The following is a 22,354-nucleotide window of genomic DNA, read 5'->3' as shown; positions in this document are numbered from 1 at the left end:
TCAGAACACAGATTCAGTGGGGATTATAAGACGGACATATTAAAATTCTTAGTTAATTTTTAATTTATACAATAGTTAATAATTTATATAAAAATTAATGATTTATATAATTATTAAAATTAATTTAATTAATTTAAATAGGAATTAAAATAGTTTGAGGTTGGGAGAATATTAGAGTGGATATATGCTTTTCCTGATTTTACTATTCACATCTGCTTAGGGCTACTGTTTGGAGTCAGAATACTAAGCAGAGCCTAAACCATTATGGCTATTCTTATGTTCTTACATAAGAATTTATGCTTATGCTGATACCAGCGGTGTGTTTGGTGAAGAAAAACAAGTGGGCTTTCTTGACTGGACTGGTTGAATTTTCACAACTAGTCCCTTCCAACAACTAGTCCTTTCCAATATTTCTGTAATTCTAAGGGAGTTTTATGCTCATCTGTGATATTTGAGACTGATTTTATAGAGGAATGGTGAACACAGAGTCAAGCAGAAGAATGCAGCTAACAGCTTTGAAGTGCTTCTTCAGCTAGTTGAGCAGAGGTATTGGCAACAGAATATTGGGCTGGAAGAATTGGGAGTTTGACGCGGTTACTCTTGCCTCTTTCTGAGAAAAAAAACGCTTCCTCTTCTCCTTTTTCCCAAAGTAGAATCACAGAGAGAACTGGAATCCCACTTTTAGGGGGGCACATATATCTTCAGTCCCTGCTTATACTGATAGAGACAGCACAGACAACCAAAACACAACAGAGAGTCCCAGGCAGTGCCGAGCAGGAGGTTTGTCTGCTTTAGGCACCTGCACGCAGGAATGGGGATCTTGAGCCCTATTACACTGGAGCCATCCAGACAGTCTGCTGTGTTTTAACCCCTCTAACAAGGCTGTGCAATGGATGCTTAACTCAAATCTGCAAAAGTATAAGGATGATAAGCTGGAAATAGAAAGGGTCGAAGGGCTTGGCTGAAAACTTATTGAAGGCCACAGTACTCCAGTTATCAAATGACATCCAGTTCAGTAAGGTATCTAATAATGAGAAGAGAATGGGAACTCTTCCTATACTTTATATTCATGCATAGGCTGAAGCTGAAAAGGTAGCTTGGTCGAAACATTCCTTAGCTAACACTTCTATGAACATGTTTAATGCAGAAATACAAGCCCTTTCATATCACAAGAAGGAAGGTTAACAACAGAGGTTGTCAATTGGTTTTTAAACTTGTAATTAACCTGTATCTCTACATTAAAGTAAAACGGTTATCTGAACTGCTGTGTGCATAATGCTTTCCTGAGCTTTGCTTAGATTCAAGAAGTTATCACATTGGTTCATAGCATTACCAAGTCCTTGTATTTTGTATGCCTTAGTTCTTAGTAAAGATTCACTTGATTTTCATTGTGCATATTCAGGAGAGCTACAGAATACTCTTGGACTAATGAATGCCGAATGCATTCACAATACCGCTACAAAACAGACCAGAACCCAATGCAATGAGCATAGTTAAATGAAAAATGCTGGGCTCTAAGGGTTGTAAACTAACTAACACAGAGTGTGGTCTTAGAAGTGCTAAGCTCAAAAAAGAGTTTCTCTAACTAAAAGCATATTTTTTCATTAAAAAAAAAATCAAAGGCAGACTTATTAAAATTCCAATGATAAGGAATAATGAGGATAGGACGAACCTATACTCAATCCATTGTATAAGCACTTAACTATTTTACTTAATTTAATTGAAAAAGGTACACATTTCAGCTATTAACATTTATTATATAAATTTGTTTATTTTGACTATCCTCCATTTGTTCCAAATGAGAAATATTCTTTTTGTTGTGTGAGTAAGGACTAAGGTCTACCTACCTTACAGCTGAATATGGAATCAGGCTATAAGAGACAGAGATGAATGCGTAATTGCTATCTCTACAAAGACTTCACTTGGAGAACAAAAAGAAAGATACTGTGATGTTACTTTTAGAAGCTGAGTTTATGAAAACCTTCTATGGTATGCATTATTACACCATTATAGCGGCAAGATTAATGTGCCTTTAAATAATACATTTAAAATTTCTTTTACATTGCCTGCATTAAACAGAGTGCATCAAACTCCTGAGATCCAGTTTAAGCTTTGCTAGAGAGTCTTTCACAACAATAGGTTTATGACTTTAAAAAGTAAAGATTCCACTAGGAAAACTGCATAAGAATAAAAATGTCAGTTCCTGAAGAAAGTAGGATAGAAGCAATCCTTGTCAACATCCTAGTTTGTCTAATAAATAGGCCACATGCATTCCTGGTATAACATGCAAGAATTCAAAGAATGAATACCACAGTGTTTTATAACAATAAAATTGTTAAGAATATTCTTTTTGCAAAGGTTACAAAAATAAGAAAGTCTGTCATTTAGTATTCCTTCCTGAAATAAAACAGATTATTTGCTGCATGCCAAAAATACATTAACACAAGACTGGCAGACTAAAAATGAGGTCTTATAAACCTGAATATTTATCATGGAATAAATACTGTTAATATAAAAAGAAACAAGTTCTTCAGAAATTTTAGTCCTCTCTACTCCACAACGTATCGGACAAAGCTGATGGTAGTTCAGTTACCACTGTCTCATCTAGAAACTATTTTGTACAATGTCAACTGGAAAACTGAGCCTGTACTTACTTGGTGTTACTGACCCAGGGAAAATCTAGAGAAAACAAGGTGGTTCTTTATTTTTTGTGTCAGCATCTGATAGCACATTTTGCAGAATAATTTCTTTTTTGTGCAGTCTTTATCTTTGAAAAACAGAAACACAAAAATGGGGAAGTAGATACAGGGGGTATCTAACAAGTATGGCTATAGAAATTTAGAGGCAGTACTATTTCTAAGGGTACTTCTAATCAATTTTTTAAATTCAAATGGATTTCATATTAATGTAATCTCTCAATATAATGATAATATTTCCACATTCTGGCATTTGAAAAAAAAATCCAAACTAAGTTTTCTTCACAATAATTGTGAAAAGTTCTGCATGCAGGTATGGTAGGGATGCAAAATTAATTATTACATATGAAATGGTCAGCAATTAACATGCCAAGCACAACAGCTTAAGTTTTCCCAGAGAGGCATTTTGCAGGTGAATAAAATGAGCATACCTCAAGTTATATTAGCAAGAGTATAGGAAATCTGAAATCTATACAATATATTGCTGGGTATTATTAGGATTTGTCAAGGTGATGGGCTAAAATTTTATGGTAGTCAACCAAGTATGTCAGAAGAAACTACCACAGAAATTAACTAACATCACTCTTAGGGCCCAAATCCCACAATAAATCTAGCGTAAATTTGATTTTATAAGTTGAGACAGCTTTTTGGTGCATAAAGGATACGTTTAAGTCTTTGCAGAATCAAAAGTTTCATGACGAATGGGCTCTGAATAGTACTACTGTAAGTATATGTAAGCATTATATAAAAAAGATAAGCACATATGGAAACTCATGAAAATAGAAAGATTCGATAAGAAATGAGACCAATAACTACAAATGATCTACAGCTTATATCACTCAAACAGAATAATTCAGCAACTTGCTGTTCTATCTTTTACCATTATTGTCAACAGAGGCCAAGAAGCAGTATAAATTTTCATCACTTCTGTGTGATAGACAGAAGGGCTCAGCTGAAATTAAAGACCTAACCTTACAAGCTCTCTTTTGATTATATTGAGTACATAAGGATATCATTTGCTTATTAATTTTGCTTCTCTTTTCTATTGTTGGATCTCTGTTTTTTCATCCTTTCATTCTGGAAACTGAGAAGCTCTGTGACAGGATCAAAATAAGAGCAATCAGTATCACATTTCCGTGAAGACATAGTCAGCTTTGAAGGAGTCTCTAGAACAAATAAACAATTGAAAGCCTGAAGACTGTATACAAAGTCTGTAATAACTAGGCTAACACCTCTGCTTTCTGGGCTTACCAACCTGGCAGTTTTCTTGAAAAGTAAGCTCAAATAATTACTTGTTAGAATAAATGGAAAGAAATATCGAAAAATGTAAACTGGCCTGCTGAAAGAAAGACACAGACCTCTGCATGCACAGTAATGGAGAATAATCTCCTACTTAAGACTGAGACTTCCATTTTTGCTTGATTTATCAGGTAAGTGTCACAATCTTGCTCTATCCCATTATCTAAAAGCACAGTCTCAACAACCCCATGAACTTAGAGTTTTCAACTACCCACTGAACTTTATACATTTCAATCTTTCTTCAAAATACATTTCATAATTGTATGTGACAATTATGCCACCATCAGAGCAAAAGAAAGATTTTAAAATGTTGGATAATCAGCTATGGGAAGCATGTGATAATATAAAATGGAAAATATACAATACCATTTTCCTTACATTTTTAGATGGTTATAAACCTCAGCTATAGCAATGATTATTCAGAGGTTCAAAGGACTGCAATGATTGTGTCTGGACTGAGAATCTGAGAAGCACAGGACTGCCAGCATGGCTGTCAAAGGGGCATAATACCTGAAATTCAGAATTAGACAATGAATATCAGCTTTAAAAATGGATATGACTGCTTGAAGGAGAAGATTTTCCTTCTTACTGGGCCCTTAATTACTCCCACTGATACATAATGAGACAGATTAAGTCTAACTTTTGTTTATTCTGGTTGGTTTGGATTTTTTTTGGGGGGGTGGTGGTTTCATTTTTTCGGTTGTTTTTTTTGCTGTTGTTTTTTTTCTGAAGGAACTGTTTATGGCTGCAGCAGAACATTTCAGTAAGCAAGTGCTCTGATACAATATGAATACCTGTATTTTTTCCCCTAAGTCAAAGGGGCCAGGAAGGGATTTTCACTTTTGTTAAGTACATACAAGCCTTTGGTTGTCTGCCTTATTTTGCAGAAGTAGTCATGCTACCATGTGTGCCTACCAACCTGATAAACACCATTCCTACTGCATGAGAAGCTCAGCCTCTCGATTCTCATCCTGTGGCATCAAGTATTTTAAACTCTTAAGGTCTGATATATTTTACTCTAAGTATACTCACAGGGTTCAAAAGAGGAATTTCTGGGTGAAATGTAATGGTCTGTGATATACAGGTCAGACTAAATGATCTAATGGTGCCTTCTGGCTGTACAAGCTACTCAAGCTATGAAATCTGTTTTACCCTCTACTTACTCTCAGTCTTTCCACCAGCGCTGCAGTGCCTGAACTCTAAAAACCCACACTGAGAAGGCAACCGTCTTATTCATTATGGCCTTTAATATCCCTTGCTGATAGTTTTAAATTTTTAAACAGCCCTACCTGTCGTGCTCCCTTTTATGTGTTCTCATAGTTACAGATATAATTTCGGAAGCAAAATATCTAAACAGTAAGCATAATAAAAATGAAACAGGTTAAAGCTTATTAGCAGTAGGGAGCAGATGTAGCAAAATTCTGCCAGTTCCCCTACATTTCCTCCCCAGCAGGGACTTTCTGTCAAGCTGTGAGTTAGTTCTATACAATAATGCAGGCTGCTGTTACTGCAATTGCACCTTCCTATACCTCGCTATTGTACTAAAAATTCTCTTTGATTCTTGATTTCTTCCTTCGTAATAATAATATTTAAAGCAGTTCCTGCAGAGCTAAATGTAAATTCAAGCACTGCATGCTAGATGCTCAAAAGGGCATGAAAATGTAAATTTGATAAGAAAATAATTACATATTGAAAAGCTGTTTTATTTGCTTTAAAAATATTAACTTTCTCTCAACAAACTAAAGGTTCCTGAGCCAAGAGATAACCAGTTAATAACTGAAGTTAAGATTCCTTGAAATACCTCTCAAATATACATCATTCAATATATCAGTTACAATGTGGAAAAAAGATAACTATTTAAGGAACAAAGTCATAAATTGATAGCAATATAAACTGAAAGCAAATGAAGTCTGCCACATGAAACATGATCACAGACTGTCACTCTGAGGATTTTATTCTTCATGTGTAGTGTCAAAAATAAGCACTTAGGAAAGAGACTTGAACTGAATTAAGGATGTTCAAGATGGAAAGATTCCACTTGAAAATCGTTTGAGAGCATGTACCCAAATGGGACAGAAAATGAGAAAAGTTAATGGTCAAAATCTACTTTGTGGGCATTAAGGATAGCTGATTTTATGATTTAGAATTTAAATTTGAGATACTGATTGCAAAGATGTTTTCTTTGAAAGTCTACTTTCCTTCTGAACTTTGACCTTGAGCTCTGGAACTAATTTTCAAACCAAATGTCAGCTTTTACCTCACGTATTTGAACTACGATCACCTGTTCACCTGCACCATTAGCTACTGTTGTTAAACCTGCAATTAAATTTTGCAGTACACAATGAAGAAAATTGTGATGCTGTTGGAGGCAGAAGAAAAACAATTTGAAAATTCTGGTGGCACTATTAAACTTCTATTAATTGCCACGCTCTCCCTCACTGACACAGCCACCTTTATTAGTAATATGATATATGGACTTAAAAATTATTTTGAATTTGGCACTTTTTAGTAAACAAAGATTTTTAGTGAAAAATACAAACATTCACATTCCTTCATCTTATGAGTATTTTTGGGGCAAATGTCTGTTTCAGCAGTGTAGTCAGTTAGTTTCATTTTTTAATATGGTACGACTGCAAAGCAAGATCAGTTAAACGGAATATAACAGGACTATTAGGACTGCACATGCCCTTTATTTTAAGTCAAGCCATTTATATTGGTCAATAATGTCCTACATACAGTTTGGAACCTTGATTTTGCAGGACAAGTTTTCCCTCAGTTCAATGTTACAGCAGTCAAACTCAGGTGATGCAGTTCAAGCAACTTCTTACAGTCCACTGTGGGGGGTTGCCCTGGCTGGCAGGTAAGATCCCCCCAGTTGCTCGCTCATGCCCTCCGCAGCAGGATGGAGGAGAGACTCAGGAGGGCAAAAGCGAGAAAAAAATCACAGGTGGAGATAAAGACAGTTTAATAACTGAAGGAAAGAGAAAAAAATAAAGGCAATCCCTCACCACCTCCCACCAGCAGACTGATACCCAGCCAGTCTCCGAGCAATGGCTACTTTAGAAGAAACTCACCCCCGCTCCAGTTTGTATTGTCAAGCATGAATTTATATGGTATATAATACCCCTTTGGTCCATTCAGGTCAGCTGTCTCAGCTGTGTCCAGCTTCTGGCCCAACCCCAGCCTACTTGCTGGGTGCGGGCAAAGTTGGAAAAAGAGAAAGCCTTGACGCTGTGCAGGCACTGTTTAGCAACAGCCAGCCCTGGTCTGCTATCAACTTGTTGTTACTCACAAATCCAACACACAGCACTATAGGGGCTGCTCTGAAGAAATTAACTGTATCCCAGCCAGACTCACTATATCCACTCCTGAGAGGAAGTTCACAATAACCTAAAAATTATAAGCCAAGTTTGAGTTAAATGTGTAACTGTTCTCAGCAGTCATTGGAATAAGACATATGGAAAGCAAACTTGTTCTCCTGAAGATTACTACTGAAATATATAATGGGATCTTAACTCTTATGTTCCTGAACGGAGGTGAGTCCACGTAGAGAAGATTAGAATAGAAAGTTTTCAATAAACGGCCTTCAAGTGACATGTATTAATATATATACTTGTTAAAAGTTGTTATACTAAGAAAAAAATACAGCTCTATATTCACGGATACACATGTAATGTATATTTATCTATATGCATATATATGTATACGGGGAGGGAGGGAAAGAGAAAATCTATACACTTCCCCCATGTAATTCTGCAGAACGTGCACAGAGAGACTATGAGACTATGCATTACTGAACAGGTATCTACAACTCCACACAAACATTCATTTGACAAATTATGACAAAACTTTACCAAAATTACTGACCTTATTAGAAATTATTGACAATTAGTATTTTCATCAGTTAACAGTTACATTTTGCTCTTTTAGACTCACTTGCTTCTTTGTTGAGATATATGCAGAAGTAACTACTTTGTCAACTACAGGAGATGGCCAGGATGTTTCCACAAAGGTGCTTATAAGTGAGACGCATAAAGACCTGCATAATATTAACACTGAATAATGTCCAAAAGAAAATCAAATTTAGATTTCAAGTGTCACCAGCTGTGTTCATTGTGTTACAACTAAAGGATTGACAAGAACTATACACATGTATCATATCAGCTGGAAGCATTTTTATTTTTCATCCATGAAGCTGAATAAATACAGAGAGGAAGCTGAAAGTAATTATTCACTGCTGAGCTGGCACGCATGTTACTGGGTACTGACCAGTTAGCACTGCTCACTTTTGCTATGCAAACATTTAAATGGGTTTCAAAATAATGCTAGCTCACTTTCATGCTGTCATATGTACTTCTTTGAAAGTGGAGTACAGGAAAGTATATATAATTTTTGGTTTACTTTGACTTTCATAAGTAAGGAAATTGAAGATCTACTATTAATTTTGAAGCCCGTGTGATATCCTTCAGAGAAGAGGAGGAGGAAGAGGAAATGCAACTGTTATGACCAGCACGCAGAACCAGAGATTAGGATAATCAAGTAGTGAAATTTAGTAGCATCCCTTGAATTGTACTATACGCTAGTAAAGAAGTACTTCCAGTGGAAGAAAGAAGCTATTTTCTTGAGTTAATTTCTTTTTTTTTTTCTTTCAAGTTTTTGGTGGTAGAAGATCATAACTATCTGATTCTTGCACAGCTTCAAAAGGAAGATATGATATTTTGACCTCTAATTTTGACTGGAGCTTGATGAGGGAGAAGGCCAGGTATGAATTTTCCTAGTAGATTGTGGAGTTTCTCTTCTGTGGTAATTTCCTGAAGCTATTTGTGGTGTCGATGCCAGTCAGCAGCTAAGCACCCACACAGCTGCTCGCTTGCCCTCCAACCCCAGCAGGACGGGAGAGACAACAGGAAGGGCAAAAATGAGAGAACTCTTGAGTTGAGATAAAGACAGTTTAATAAGTGAAGAGAATAAAACTAGTGATGCAAAGGCAATCATTCACCACCTCCCACCAACAGACTGATGCTCAGACAGCTTCTGGGGAATAGCCACCCTGGAAGATGAAACTCCCCAGTTTTTATTGCCGAGCATGATGTTATATGGTATGGGATATCCCTTTGGCTGCCTCTTGCCCACCCCCAGCCTACTTGCTGTGGGGTCAGAATGGGAAAAAGAGAAAGCCTTGAAACTGTGCAACATTGACCTGTTAGCAACATTGTTTTAGCCACAAATCCAAAACACAGCACCATAGGGGCTGCTATGAAGAAAGTTAACTCTATCCCAGCCAGACCCAGTACACTATTCAATAGCTGAGTTTCCTTCCTGCAACAGGAATGCTTTTCCAGGTCCTTCATAACCATGACTAAGACGATCTTGCCCATAGATTTAAGGGGAGGACTTTCAGTATAGAAGTTTGGCTAGTTTCTAAGATCTGAGTTTTCTTATTTTTGTTGAGGTCACACTGAAGAGACAAGTTAAAATACCCTCCCTGGAAAAGACCAAGATCTGGAACAGCTAGTTAGTATTTAACATCAAACTACTTGTTGGAAGCACTGACTTGGAAGGAACATTTGCGGTGTCTGAAAGAGATTAACCTGCTGCAGTTTTAGAAAGGACCTACAGTGGGGGTGGTAATCTGGCTCTTCTTTCAGTCCTGGTCAGTAGGAGAAGAGAAAAAACTTTGAAGCTGATGATTTTCCTGAAATTCCTTCCTTCATTGTGGGGATTTAAAGTGCCCTACATGTAATTAGGACTACAGTTCAACAGAAAAGTTTCCTGAGTGAAAGTGGGACCTTGATCACTTTTCAACCAAAATGGCATTCTCCCCTCTATAAAGAGGCACTGACAACAGGTACCAGCCTTGGGGTTGAAATCCTGTTAATGGCTTTCACAGTCATCACACATAAGACTTTTGACCAGAGGTTCTGGCCTAAGCAAACAGTGTATGCATATATGCCCTCTTGCTTCGCACAAAAGTGACAGGCTCAAAACAGAATTAATATTTTCAGCAAAAGAGATGAAGAATCACTCAAAAAAACCTCTAAGGGAACTGCTGCAAGGGAAAATCAGTCAGCCTGGATGAACTAGGCTGTTTACCACCCTGAATAACTTGACATGCATTTCTTCGCTGTGTCTAACTGAAAAACAACATTCAAATGCATGTATATATTACCTGTAAATGACAAATAAGCTAGTGTAAATCAGTTAATGGAAATCAGAGTTATGCTGACTTATACCAGCTAAGGATTTGATTGTATCTGTATCTATCTACGCAAACATTCACACAAGAAATGCTCTCCTTTCTTATTTTCTATTCTTCATATTTTGTTTGCCTTCTACAAGTTAAAGTCATGTATACTGTTTAGAACATTATGCAATCATATGATTTTTTATGTGTGTATATATATATATTCAAATTCTAATAATGGCTTTACTTAAGATCATGTAGACTCCTCCATTGTTCTTTTTGTTGACTATATTCCTTTTTAAAATTCATTGAGGCTCCACTAATGTTACAAATAGAATATCATAATCTTCCTTTAAAAAAAAGTGAAAGTGGCAACCCTTTCACCTCCCATTGTGGCCCAGTGTCAAAAGGCAGAATATTTTCCAGGACCTCTGGAGTTCCGCTATCTGCATTTGACCTGTGTTAAATATTCTCATTACAGTTGCTTCAGATGAATACAAAAGCTTTGTTTAATCTGAACATAGGGGAAATGAAATACACTAGGCACAAGATGAAAGACCCACTACCACTGTGCTATTTGAATGCACTGTGTGTTCTTAACATGGGCCATAAAAGAAGCCTGGTTTAATATATCAAACTGCGGAACATTCAAAATAGCATCTAGTAGCAAAATAAATGTTATAAACCTGATGAGACAAAAAAGGGAAACAGAAACATGCATTTTCTTCCTACTGAATTTTAGATAGGCATAGGTACTGGCTGGTGGCAATGTTTTTCAAAAATACTTAGTTTTCTTCTGGTGATATTACCAATTATATTAATTAATCTACATGAGATTTTACTGCAATGTAAATGTGGCAGGGTAATGCATAATATTCATGTACTTCTACTCCTCACATTTTAACTATTCTGTTCAAGCAACTGGTAAAAGAAGGAGAACAATTAAATTAGTATTACCTATACTATTATCTATAGGGCACAGAATTTACAATACTATTTGGAAATCTAACAATTGTATTAAACATAGCTATTAACCAATACATATAATAAAATATACAAAAAACATGTACCTGAATATTACGGACTTACAAACCTCTGTTCAGGATGGTGAAAAAGTACGTATTCTCTCACAGAAATCTGGGTTTTTTTTACATTCCTTTTAAGTTTTATGGTAATTTTCTCCAGAGGTAAAGAGGATCTTAAACCTCCATCCAATCCTTTGCAGCAAGAAAAACCTTCAACTTCCACTATTTGAGCATAAGCTACTTCTGTTCTACTTAGGATAAAGCATCAGAGAATGCATGAATTTTATTTAAATTCATGACAGTCTGTATACTTCAAATACTACAGACATGTCTGAACAATGCAACAGACTGCTGTGTTACAGATGCATGATGCCATTCTAAATGACTGCCATGAAAACATAATAATTACTCCAGAAAACCACTGCATAGAGCTAGACAGCTTCTGGTTCAGGATTTAACTTGTTTATAACTTGGGACCTCTGCATTGTTCGGTAGGCAAAGTGGAAAGACACAGGGTAGTACCAATGGTATTTACAGGAGTGCCAAAGGATGTATGATGCAGGGGCTCCCTAGAATGGGCCCAGTGCCCCTAGATGATTGCTCTTAGAAATTTTTAAAAAATCCTAGTTCAGGCTCATTTACATCTTTTGACATCTAAACAGTTTGCAAATCTGGCCCAAAAGGTTTAAATTTAGATACTTAAAGTTGGCATCAAGTTACCCAAGTGCTGAAATAAGCAAGGAACCCATTCACGATATATATCAGATAAAACATTGTGAATCTTTTTTCCAGCACTTCTGCATTACACGCTATTAAGACACACATTGTCAACAACCTGACTGGCATTCCTAACAGAATGAAAGTCAACTGTAGCACTCTGCCGGATTTGAAACAATCATGGGATCACAGCCACTCATTCTGAATGCTTACCATAAAAAAAGAAAGCTTCTGTCAGAAGAAGGTGGGCTGGAGAACTTTTGAAGTTTGTAGTACATTTGCGCAGGGATTTATTGGAGGGAGAGGACTAGACAACTAACATCCAAATGCAAGCTGTGTTATAAAAGCCAAAAGACCCATATTTTTTCATGTCACAGGAAGTATTTCACGTGCTAGATTTTTCATTACTGAGGATGCAAAATACAGTGGCAGCTGCCTAATAAAATAACTCAGAGTGGAATTGATCTATAATATCATCATCTGAAGAAAAAAAATAGTATGTATAAAATGAATTGCTGAAGCGAAAGATATAAGCTAATGGTCTTAGAGCTATTAATAAATCTTGCAATTACATTAAATATTATCTTTCTGTGCAACCCTGTCTTCTAATCTTAACAAAATGTATTGTTTTCACTGTTTCAGAATGTCCCTTCACCAATATTTTGGGTTCACTTACAAATACAGGCAATCCTAAACTTTGTGTTGGTAACAAAATATTGTGTACTATATGTACTAAAGTATTTCCCTATACATTTTTCTTTTTATAACAAAGAAATCAGAGATAACATTTCAGATAGTTCTGGAAAATCAGCCTCCAAGTTTTGTATATGCCACCAAATCAAAATAAGAACTGAAACTCATTTTTATCATTCAGTCATGTTTATCAAGAACTGTATTTCAAAAGCAGCAAATGGCCTCCAAATTTTTCTATGAGTAAGTTAATGTGCTCTTAACTCACAGAAAAAAATGAATTAATAGTACTTTGCCATGGAATATACATTTGAATAGCAACAGCCCAAACCAGTATCTATTACACAGTTTATCAAAATTGATATATTTTACTGGCCTAGCTATACCAAATCTGGCTGGGGATTAGCAAGATGTAAAAAGAATAAAACACAGCAGTTAAACAAGCTGGAATGCCTGAAATCTTCAGACAGTACAGCATGTTTCTTCTTTGTATTGGTGAGGATAACAAAAGACAGCAAAAAGCAGGCATTCAGAGGTAGAAAAAAAATGTAATCATGATCTTGCCCATCTCAGTTAGTCTTGTGGAGGCTGTTGTACAGGCATAAGTACAATCCACCACTTGAAACACTAACAAAGTACTACAGGGATGATTCTGCATGGAAAGCCCATAGGGAGGGGAAAAAGAAGGTAGGGGGTGGACTCAGCTCCCAACTAAATATAGTGGGAGTACTGTCTAAACAGTACAATTCCACCTCTACTGAATAAAGTGCGTACACAAAGTAAATTAATAAAATTTTGCAAGCACAGTCACTGTTATACCATTATACAATAATTATTTGGAATATTTCCATCTATCAATAATGCCATCTGTCCCACCCAATACAAATGGACTACAACCCATCTGGCTTATTTTTTTCTATTGATTACTCTGCTGAATGAGTTAGCAAAACTGCTTATAAAATCATCATATTACATGACACTGTCATTAAAAGATGTGAAGTAAAGAAAAACACAAGATGAGACTTAATTGGAAAACTGTCAGTTCTTCTTCCAGAAAGTTTTAGCAATGCTATAAGCTTTTTGGTTTTGGTTACTTTAAAAAAAAAAAAAAAAAAAAAAAAAAAAAGCTCTAAATGCTAACTACTGGATTAGGCAGAAACTGTTCTAACACACAATTGTTACTATTTCTGATGAGGTATGTTAGAGAAGCTCCCTAAATGTATCTCTTCAAGAGTGTCAAAATGTCCCAAATTGTGCCTGGGAATCACAAAGAAACGGTGGAAGGAGTGTAACTTAAAAATAGGGTGGGAGGAAGCTGCCGATGGCTGGCACTTGTATTTGTTAATTCCAATTATTTTTCCTAGGTTTTGGCTTTGATTATTTGTTTGCATAATTGTCTTTATGCTATTTTTGCAGCCTCTGTTTTTTCTTTTGATTATAACTACTGCTTCCCTCAACTAGATTTTAATTTCTACAGCTGCAGCCTGTTTTTTCTTTTGATTTTAACCACTGCTTCCCTTAACTATATCTTAATTTCTCCAACAACCACTACTTAACAACAGTGCAGCCATATCCATCCACAGAACTTAAATGCTTACCTCGGCTCCCTTACTCTAGATCTCAGCTCCTACAATACCCTCTCAGTTTTAACAAAGGAAATCTCTCTTGTCTATATTCAAAATGTTGATCCAAAGATCTTTTCATTAGCCCAGTGATTACGGGGGTTTTTTTGAGTGAGACCTCACTGGGGCTGCTTTCTTATCCTTCCCTCCCTGCTATTTTTTCTTTCTCCACAGTGGGGTCCTACTACAACCTTCCATCCCTCCACCAGATTTCTGTTTCCTCTATCACCCCAAATGGCTTTTCCAATGACACTGTGACTCAAACTGACACAGGAAGGAAAAAGAGAGAGGGACAGGGGCTGGATTCCAGCTCTGGGGACACAACCCTTGGTGGCTGGGGTAACTGGGGTTCAGGGAGGCAATGCTCAGGGTTATACTGGAGGGGTGGGGCTGCAGGGAATCGTGCTGGGAGCACAGATACTGAGCTGCCATCTGGAACGAGGGAAATCAGGATGACAGCAGTGGAAAGGAGCTGTGTAGGAAGCAAGGAATGATGCTGGAATAAGGAAGGGGCCAGAGACTGGGTGACTGAAACAAGTTAGGAGTTGCTAGGGGGTCCAGCCTGGTTACTATTTTCTCCCTCTCTTACAGTCCCCTCCCATCCCTGATGCTCACTAGAGCCAGTCCTCTGGTTATCAGTGAAATCATTTGGTTATTCTGAAACATACTCAATTTATCTTTCTCTTCACAATTCAAGAAGTTCCTAAAAGACAATCATCGCTGTCAATAATATGACAAGAAGTCCTCTAAAGTCCAGGTAAGCGTGTCTGACCCTGTGGCCTTATCTCAAACAAAGCTTTGATCAACTCCGTGCCCACATCCTGCTTTTAGAAGTAAACCTTTTGTGTTATATAAACACATCCGGAGAACAATTCTCACACTTTTCTTTATATTATGTTCTGTTAGGTCCAGTTTATTTGTGTCCTAAACAATTTATACAATCCCTTTTGTGCTTTACAGACTACTGACATCAAATATGTAGAATGATTCAACTGAAGTTGATGAACAGTATTATTTACGTAGAGGATATTTACTAGACATCACTATATGACAGAATGCTAATAATTTTTGGTGCCCTAAAAAAAAGCCTTTGGCAGTTCTAATGCATATGATTTAGTCACTGTGTTAAATACAAATACCTCAATCTTAATATACCATCATTTTGCTATTAAATACAGAACATTCAACAAACAGAAATGTAGAGTCTAAAATCCATCTTTAAAAACGTAATTAGCTCTATGGTTTATAATGTCTAGTTTACAAGAAATGAGCTCTGAGCTGCACTGTTTTGTTTGCACATACAAACTCCTTTTTCCATGGAATACAGAAGCAGAACAATTTCAACGCAGACACCATTTGTTCTTATTAAGTAATTTGTAGGTTGCTATTGATTCAGGCCTTTGGCCACTGCTTGAAATACAGTTCAAGAATAATAAAATACTTTTGGTTTGGCTGACTTAGTTTACGTGCAGAAAACAGACTGTTATTTCCCGTCATGGTATCTGACAGAACTGTCTGTAGTAGTATTCGGATACCAAAAAATAAACAAAACCACACAAGTAAGAGATATGCTACTTAGACTCTTAAATACAGATGCCTTCAGAGTAAAGCTACTGTGTTCTGGCTCCCACACAGAAAGACAGTATCTTACAGCACTCCACAGACTGCTCCAAAGAAAATATTAAGAGGTGTAAAACCTACATTTCCTGTTTTCACCGATTCTATGGAATAAGCGAGAGAGAAGTACAACTGTCATACAATTTATCAGTCATTTTACAAAGTTCTCCCAAATGTCAAACTTTACTGTTTTCCTTGTTCTGAAAGTAAAGGAACAATTCTCCTAATACCACTCCAGCTAGTGCTTCTCCTGCAATACAAAATCTCTATTTCCACTAACAGGACAATTGTATTTTCAGGGCAGGACAATTCCTCCCTCTGGTTCCTTGTAACAGAAGTGTTTGATACATCTTTTTCTCTGCTTTGCTGTGTACACAAGCCCTTAGTAATCAAAAAAGTATGCATAGCCTGAGGAAAAATTCAATTCCTCTGTCTGAACCTCCTATTGACAAAATGATAGGGAAATTGTAACATCTGGCTGCTAATAACATCTCATTCCCACTGATATTTTAATTTTTTCCAAAGCATTTTTAGATCGTGTTGTGGCACATATTACTTCACCTGCTAATTTTTTTTGCTCTTTCTGATACTGACATTAATGTATATGATCTGATAAGCACAGCGTAAGACTGATGAACGTCTTCTAGGATTGCTTGATGCTCCTCTAGGATGTTTTTTCTTAAACATTCCTGAAAACTGTTAAAAGCTAACTCTTCATAGAAGTATGTGTAGGCGGCAATCCATTTTTTAAGCTATGGCTTGAACAATCAAAAAGTGACATGGGCCAGATACTAGTAATAGTCCAAAAGCAAGCAATCTCATCAGTATTTTTCACGTAGCTAAGAAAGTACCACCTAGTCATCGCAGTAAGTGGAATAAATAAAAGACTCAATAAAGAGTGGCTGGTATCTATAACAACTATGGAAGACCTAAAAGATTCCATCTGGAAAAAGGAAAAGTTTCAAAGAACTGGCAAACACCACCAATCTGCCCTCAAATCATATATATTACAAATATGAAAGCACACAGGCTTCATGGTCATGGTACATGTTACTAAGCAATCACATAGCAAAAAACTGAATTGAATTAAAAAATCTGAATTGAATTCAGATTCAGTACACTTGGTCTTGGAGGCATAGTAAACACTATTTAAGAGAGTCCCTTATTAATAAATCAAGGTTGAATGTGTAAGCTTCTAAGTAAAGCCTACATGTTTACTCAGAAAGTCAAGTGCCTAGTGCAGAGACTTAAAGTGAAGGCAAATAGAAGGAAACATTCGGGTGCATTTTTCCTTCTTCTATGGCAATATTAACATATGCTATGCTTCCAAGCCATGTATTTCCCTGAGAAACCATAATAATTAAGTTATATTAAATTATATAACAATTATGTAGTTACTACTCTTTTTTACTCATTTGTGGAGAAGTTATGCTTTATTTACAAGATTTGTGGCCATTACCTTTTTAATGCTTGTAGGGTGTTCCGTGGCTATTTAAGAAAAATGGTACATACATAATAGAAATTATTACTGTATCATTATAAATCACTGTGCAAATTATTATGCCATTAGAGATAATCTAGAGTCAACCAATAGACAGGCACGCCCCAATCTGGTCTTAGAAGTTCAGTTGAATAATAAGTAATAATGAGCAGTAAACTGCTAACCTCAGTTGTCATGACAATATTGCTTTTAAGAAAGAGTGGGGAAAAAACCTCAACAGAACAACTCACAAAAAGTTGAAATAAAATGCCCAGTTCCTATTATGTAAAAATATATGGGCAGGGGTAATTCAAATAAGGTATTGTTCACATTTTTGTTGGAGGAATTGACTGCTCTTAAAGAGTTCTTTAACATATTGCTTTGGGGAATTAAGACAAAGTTAGTGATGAATATAACTTTCTATTAAGCAATTTTCTTTCTCAGTTGTGCACAACCACTTATGAGCCAGAACATAACAGCTCAATCAAACCTTATTATCTAAGCTTTCCTTGAACCCCTCTGAAATGTACTGAGAAAAATCTGATATTAATACAAGACTTAGGGGGAAAAAAACAGACATCCCAGAAAGAAGAAAATTGGTATCACAGCTACCTTTTTACATTCTCTTAATTTCTTCTGCCATATAGAGCGAGCAATAGGAATGTGCTTGCTGTCAGTTACATAGCAGCTGGCTGTGATGACGTGGTGGAGTGCAGTCTTCTGGCTCGTAGCTTGAAGAACTCGCTCAACGTGACGGAGGGAAACTATGGCCTCAGTCCATATGCCACCACTAACAAGTTGCATCGTACAAGGTACTAGAGCAATCTGTCCAGCACAGTAGAGAACATCTCCAACCTAGAAGAGAATAAAAATAAGTAAATGAGATTCTGGGAGTGTATAGAAGGCAAGGGAAGCACTTTTCTCTTTTCCAGGTAGTTTCTTTCAACAGTACTGTTCTTTGCCGTCATTTGTCACAAATGGAGCAAACATGCCACTCTAAAGATAATTTTTGATAGGGATTTAACTGCAATGTAGAAACACAGCACTGCAATAAACTTTAACCTAATGGTAAATACATGGATGTATGTGTCAGCTCAAAACTATAATATCTGATGTTACTGATGGTTACAGCTGCTGGATCACACTGATGCCCCAACATGGTTAAGTATGTTCTTACTTTCTTTTTTTGAGTGATGATGCACACTATCTTTAGTTCAGTGCTATTTTTTTTAACTTCTAAGTCTTAAATTAAGCTTTGTTTTCTGTAAGTATGTATAAGAAAGTATAAGTATATATTTGTAATGTCTTTAGTAAACTAACTTAAAAATACTATAAAAATAATACTGCAGAACAGCTAAAAGACTGTGTATGAAAAAAGTCACGATAATCCACCAGAAGGTAAAAGGAAATTGCAGATTGAAAATAAGATGCAGAAGAATGTCACTTGACCAAAGAGCTGGGTTCACCTTTTGAAAATGGAATTAAATGGGTGGCCAGATATACAGTTAATAAATGTTTTAAGCTGAGCTGCAATGCAGTTACTTTGGGCTGATTTTCCAAAGTCTTCCTGGCAACACTCTGAAGACCTACTTTTTTAACAGCAGGCAGCAAAGGAAACATTTATTCTTACTATTCAGACATCTCAAAGATTTATTATAAAATCTTATTGTAAATATCAAAAACTTTTCATCCTCTTATGCTCTACTTCTCTAGAAAGTCTGTACATTTCCTGATCAGTGAAGCAGTAAATTTTATTCAATATCAAAAGAAAACTAAGTATAGAAGTGGGAAGTAAGGTGGGTGTAAGCAGCTTTGAAATCAGCACAAGAAGCATTTTGCTAGGAGTAAAGAGAGGGAAAATGGACTGTGCAAGGAATCTTTACGAAGAATTGTGCAGAACTTACTGTATAAACTGTAAAAATTCCTCAGAATTAAGAATAATTAAAAAAGAAATCTGTGTCCTAGAAGACATGGCAATCAAACCATGTGACAGACCCATATGCAACTCCAAATCTGTCCTCATAACTGTCTGTGTCTCACAAAAGACTCACACATGTAACTATTGGAAGAGTATCTTATACAATTTGGCATACAAGTTCTATGATTAGCAGCTGAAGAGGGGGAGGAGGCAGAGAGGAAACATATCATCTGACACCCATCAACTATTTAAATTGTTTAAAATATCTGAAATATTGTTTTGATAATGCTATATATAATCCTGAATTTGGGAAAAAAAAAATGCAAGTAATATTTTGGTTTATAGGAACAAATGGTCTTTTTTTTTACAGTGCTATTTTAAAATATGTGCCATTGAACAAGGGAGTCCAGCCAGCTACCAAGTGGCATACTGACAAGATGAGAAACAAATTCAGGAAGATATGATTCAGAGGGGCACAGGTTTGTTTTTAAAGCAAGCCATTCATTTTCACCTCTGCAAAGTGAAATCCATGCACTAGTCAAAACCTCCAATACAGGTAGTTTATACTTCCACAGAAAAAGTCACACTGGCAATATTTCTTCCTTTTTTCCTGTTGGGATGCTGGTTTTCCGTGCATCACCCATGTTAATTATTAGGTAGACAGAAGAGCTGTTCAACCAGTTCACTTCCCCTATTCTTGAACAGATTGTTTGAGACATAATATGAATACTAATTAATGATAAAATATCTGTCAGTGTTTTGCAATACGGACCAAGATAGCACTTTCTTAAAGTATCCTGGATAGTTCTGATACAATTAGCCCCACTGGTCATACGCAAGGTCAAAAAAAATCTCTGAAGGATTTGAGCAAAATTGGCACCACTTTTGGCTCAGATTCAGTGGGAATTTTGCAGAGTTCTTTAAAAAACAATTTAAAAAATCCCTCTGTTCCTAGCATACTTGTTTGTATCTTAAGACATAATTAATAGAAAAACAGTGTTCCTAACATGCCACCATGTTATGGAAGGGTGGATGCAAGGGGGAAGAGGGGAAAAGGGTCAAAACATGGCCACAGGTTTGCAGCAACTGTATTTCAGGGGGACATAATTTACGATAAGGGAAGGAGGAGGGATGTTCCTCTTCTCTTTCCCAGTGACTTGGTCATGAAAAGCAAGCATAAATAAACAATCAGCAGGGGCAAAGCAGCAAACCAGTACACTGTTTTAGCAGATTTCAAGAGGCTGTCTCTTAGAATGTTTGAAGCATTATACAGAAAATTGTTAGCAGAGTAAAAAGCATTTAAAACAGGGAAGACATCACAATATCCTGTTCACAGTACTGAAATCTTACAACGGGAGATGTCACAATGTATGGTGTCAGTCCTTGTGTTGTGAAAGTGTTCTGCAAAACCCTGCTAGAACCTTGCAACAGTTTATCTTCTTGGAGCATCTACAAGGATAACAGAAGATCTTTCAGGCTATAGATTCACAGTGTATCAAGTCTAGAAGACTCGCATACCCAGTAAACTCAGCATAGAAACAAAACTACAATGTAATGGATGTGTCTTTATACACTAGTTGTCTCAGCTTACACTGATGATTGAATTTTCACTGCAGTCCATACACATATTTCCAGTGCTAAAATTTCATTACAGATTTGACAAACCAAAAATAAAAAAACTTGTACTGCTGAGATGCTCACTTGTACCAATTTATTTCCAATATAGCTCCACAGCAGTAAGCAGTTTATAAATGGGGCCTCATGCAATTCCACATTTCTTCCCTTTTTATTTTCATTTGTATCACTGCAAGTTAAATGAAAGGTGAGTCTTAATAAGCTAACATAATAGTTTAGCAGCTGTTTTGCTCAGTTAACACAACCGTAAATAATCAATTCAGTGGAATTCAGTGGACAATCAGAACCTCAGAGTATGCAATCCATACTCTGACAGATAGGAATGCTAAGCTTTTATTTGAGAATTACTACTTTTCATAGTGTAGCTGTGCTGCAGGACTTAAGTATAATATAGAGCTAGATCACAGCTAATACAGAGGGAAGACAGTATAGTAGCAAATTATTATTTTATTTCACCTTCTTTTTTTTAAGCTGCATTCACTTTTTAGGAAAGCAGAAGGAAAGCGTCTATGGTGCCATGGAAAGGAAAAGTCAGAAGAACGCTTAGTGCCACTTTGAACTGGTCTATTCCATGAAAAAGTTTTTAGCAGTCTTGTAAGTTACCAAAAGGACACAACATATCTCCCACAAAATATAATTCAGGAAAAGAAACAATGAGAAAAACAGACTTAATTGGACATAAAGACTAGCATAAGCTGCTAATTAGCAAGAGAAAGCTATAATTATTGCTACTTAGAAAGAAACAGAAGTAACAGGATACCTATGGATATGCACTGAGTTGCATTTTTTAATTAAAGACCAACAGCAACTATGGAAACTTTATGAAACTTCTCCTGCTGGTATCATTAAAACTTGCTCGTGATGAACTGGCATAACACAAAAATTGCAGGGAACTTCTAACGGAGACATTTCAACCATTCACCCAAAGGGTATTTAGGCCAATGTTAATAGCTGCACCATATGAACAAACGCATGTTTCTTGGAAAGGATGGAGTCAATATGCAATCAGCCAAATCTTTGTTATGAATGCAGTTTGGTGTCTGAGTGACTGCTGCCCTTTAACAGGTCAGGGTACACAAAAGATTCAGTGACCCCCTGACCTAGCAGTGAAATAACCCACCATTATGTTCAGTCAATGTAAATAAGCATAACTGACACCGCGCTAATAGGCTGCCTCTGGTCAGCCATGTGTACCTCTGACCTTAATGAAGACCTAAATCAATTAATACTCCAGGCAATAAAGACCTCTGGCTGATTAAGTTAGATAGAAATCATCTTTTCTAACGGGATTAAAGCTGTAAGGTGGTGAACTTTTTATTTAATATATGATAATCCTTTCTTCCTAGGGCCCTCTTATTTTAGCTAATGACGGTAAAATTGCTTTTTGCAATGTGAAATCTTTTATTCAACTGCCTAGTGTGAATAAAGTTTTAAAGGTACTGTTTCGACAACAGTAATTGAAAAGCTTTGA

General features: G+C 36.4%; 1 protein-coding gene across 2 annotated transcripts in view; it reads right to left on the bottom strand.

Annotated features, from left to right (window-relative positions):
* The window catches only part of DPH6 (diphthamine biosynthesis 6), a 217,233-nt gene that overhangs the window by 49,332 nt on the left and 145,547 nt on the right, over window positions 1-22,354 (bottom strand). For both annotated transcript variants that reach the window (XM_072865524.1, XM_072865525.1), the window contains exon 13: window positions 17,943-18,185. In XM_072865524.1, coding sequence (XP_072721625.1) covers window positions 17,943-18,185 — 243 coding nt within the window. The remainder of the gene's footprint in view (window positions 1-17,942; window positions 18,186-22,354) is intronic.

Source organism: Ciconia boyciana, chromosome 6 (assembly GCF_034638445.1).
Source record: "Ciconia boyciana chromosome 6, ASM3463844v1, whole genome shotgun sequence".
Taxonomy (NCBI): Eukaryota; Metazoa; Chordata; class Aves; order Ciconiiformes; family Ciconiidae; genus Ciconia; species Ciconia boyciana.
The sequence above is the reverse complement of the archived record's forward strand: the minus strand, read 5'-3'. Positions and strand labels throughout refer to the sequence as shown.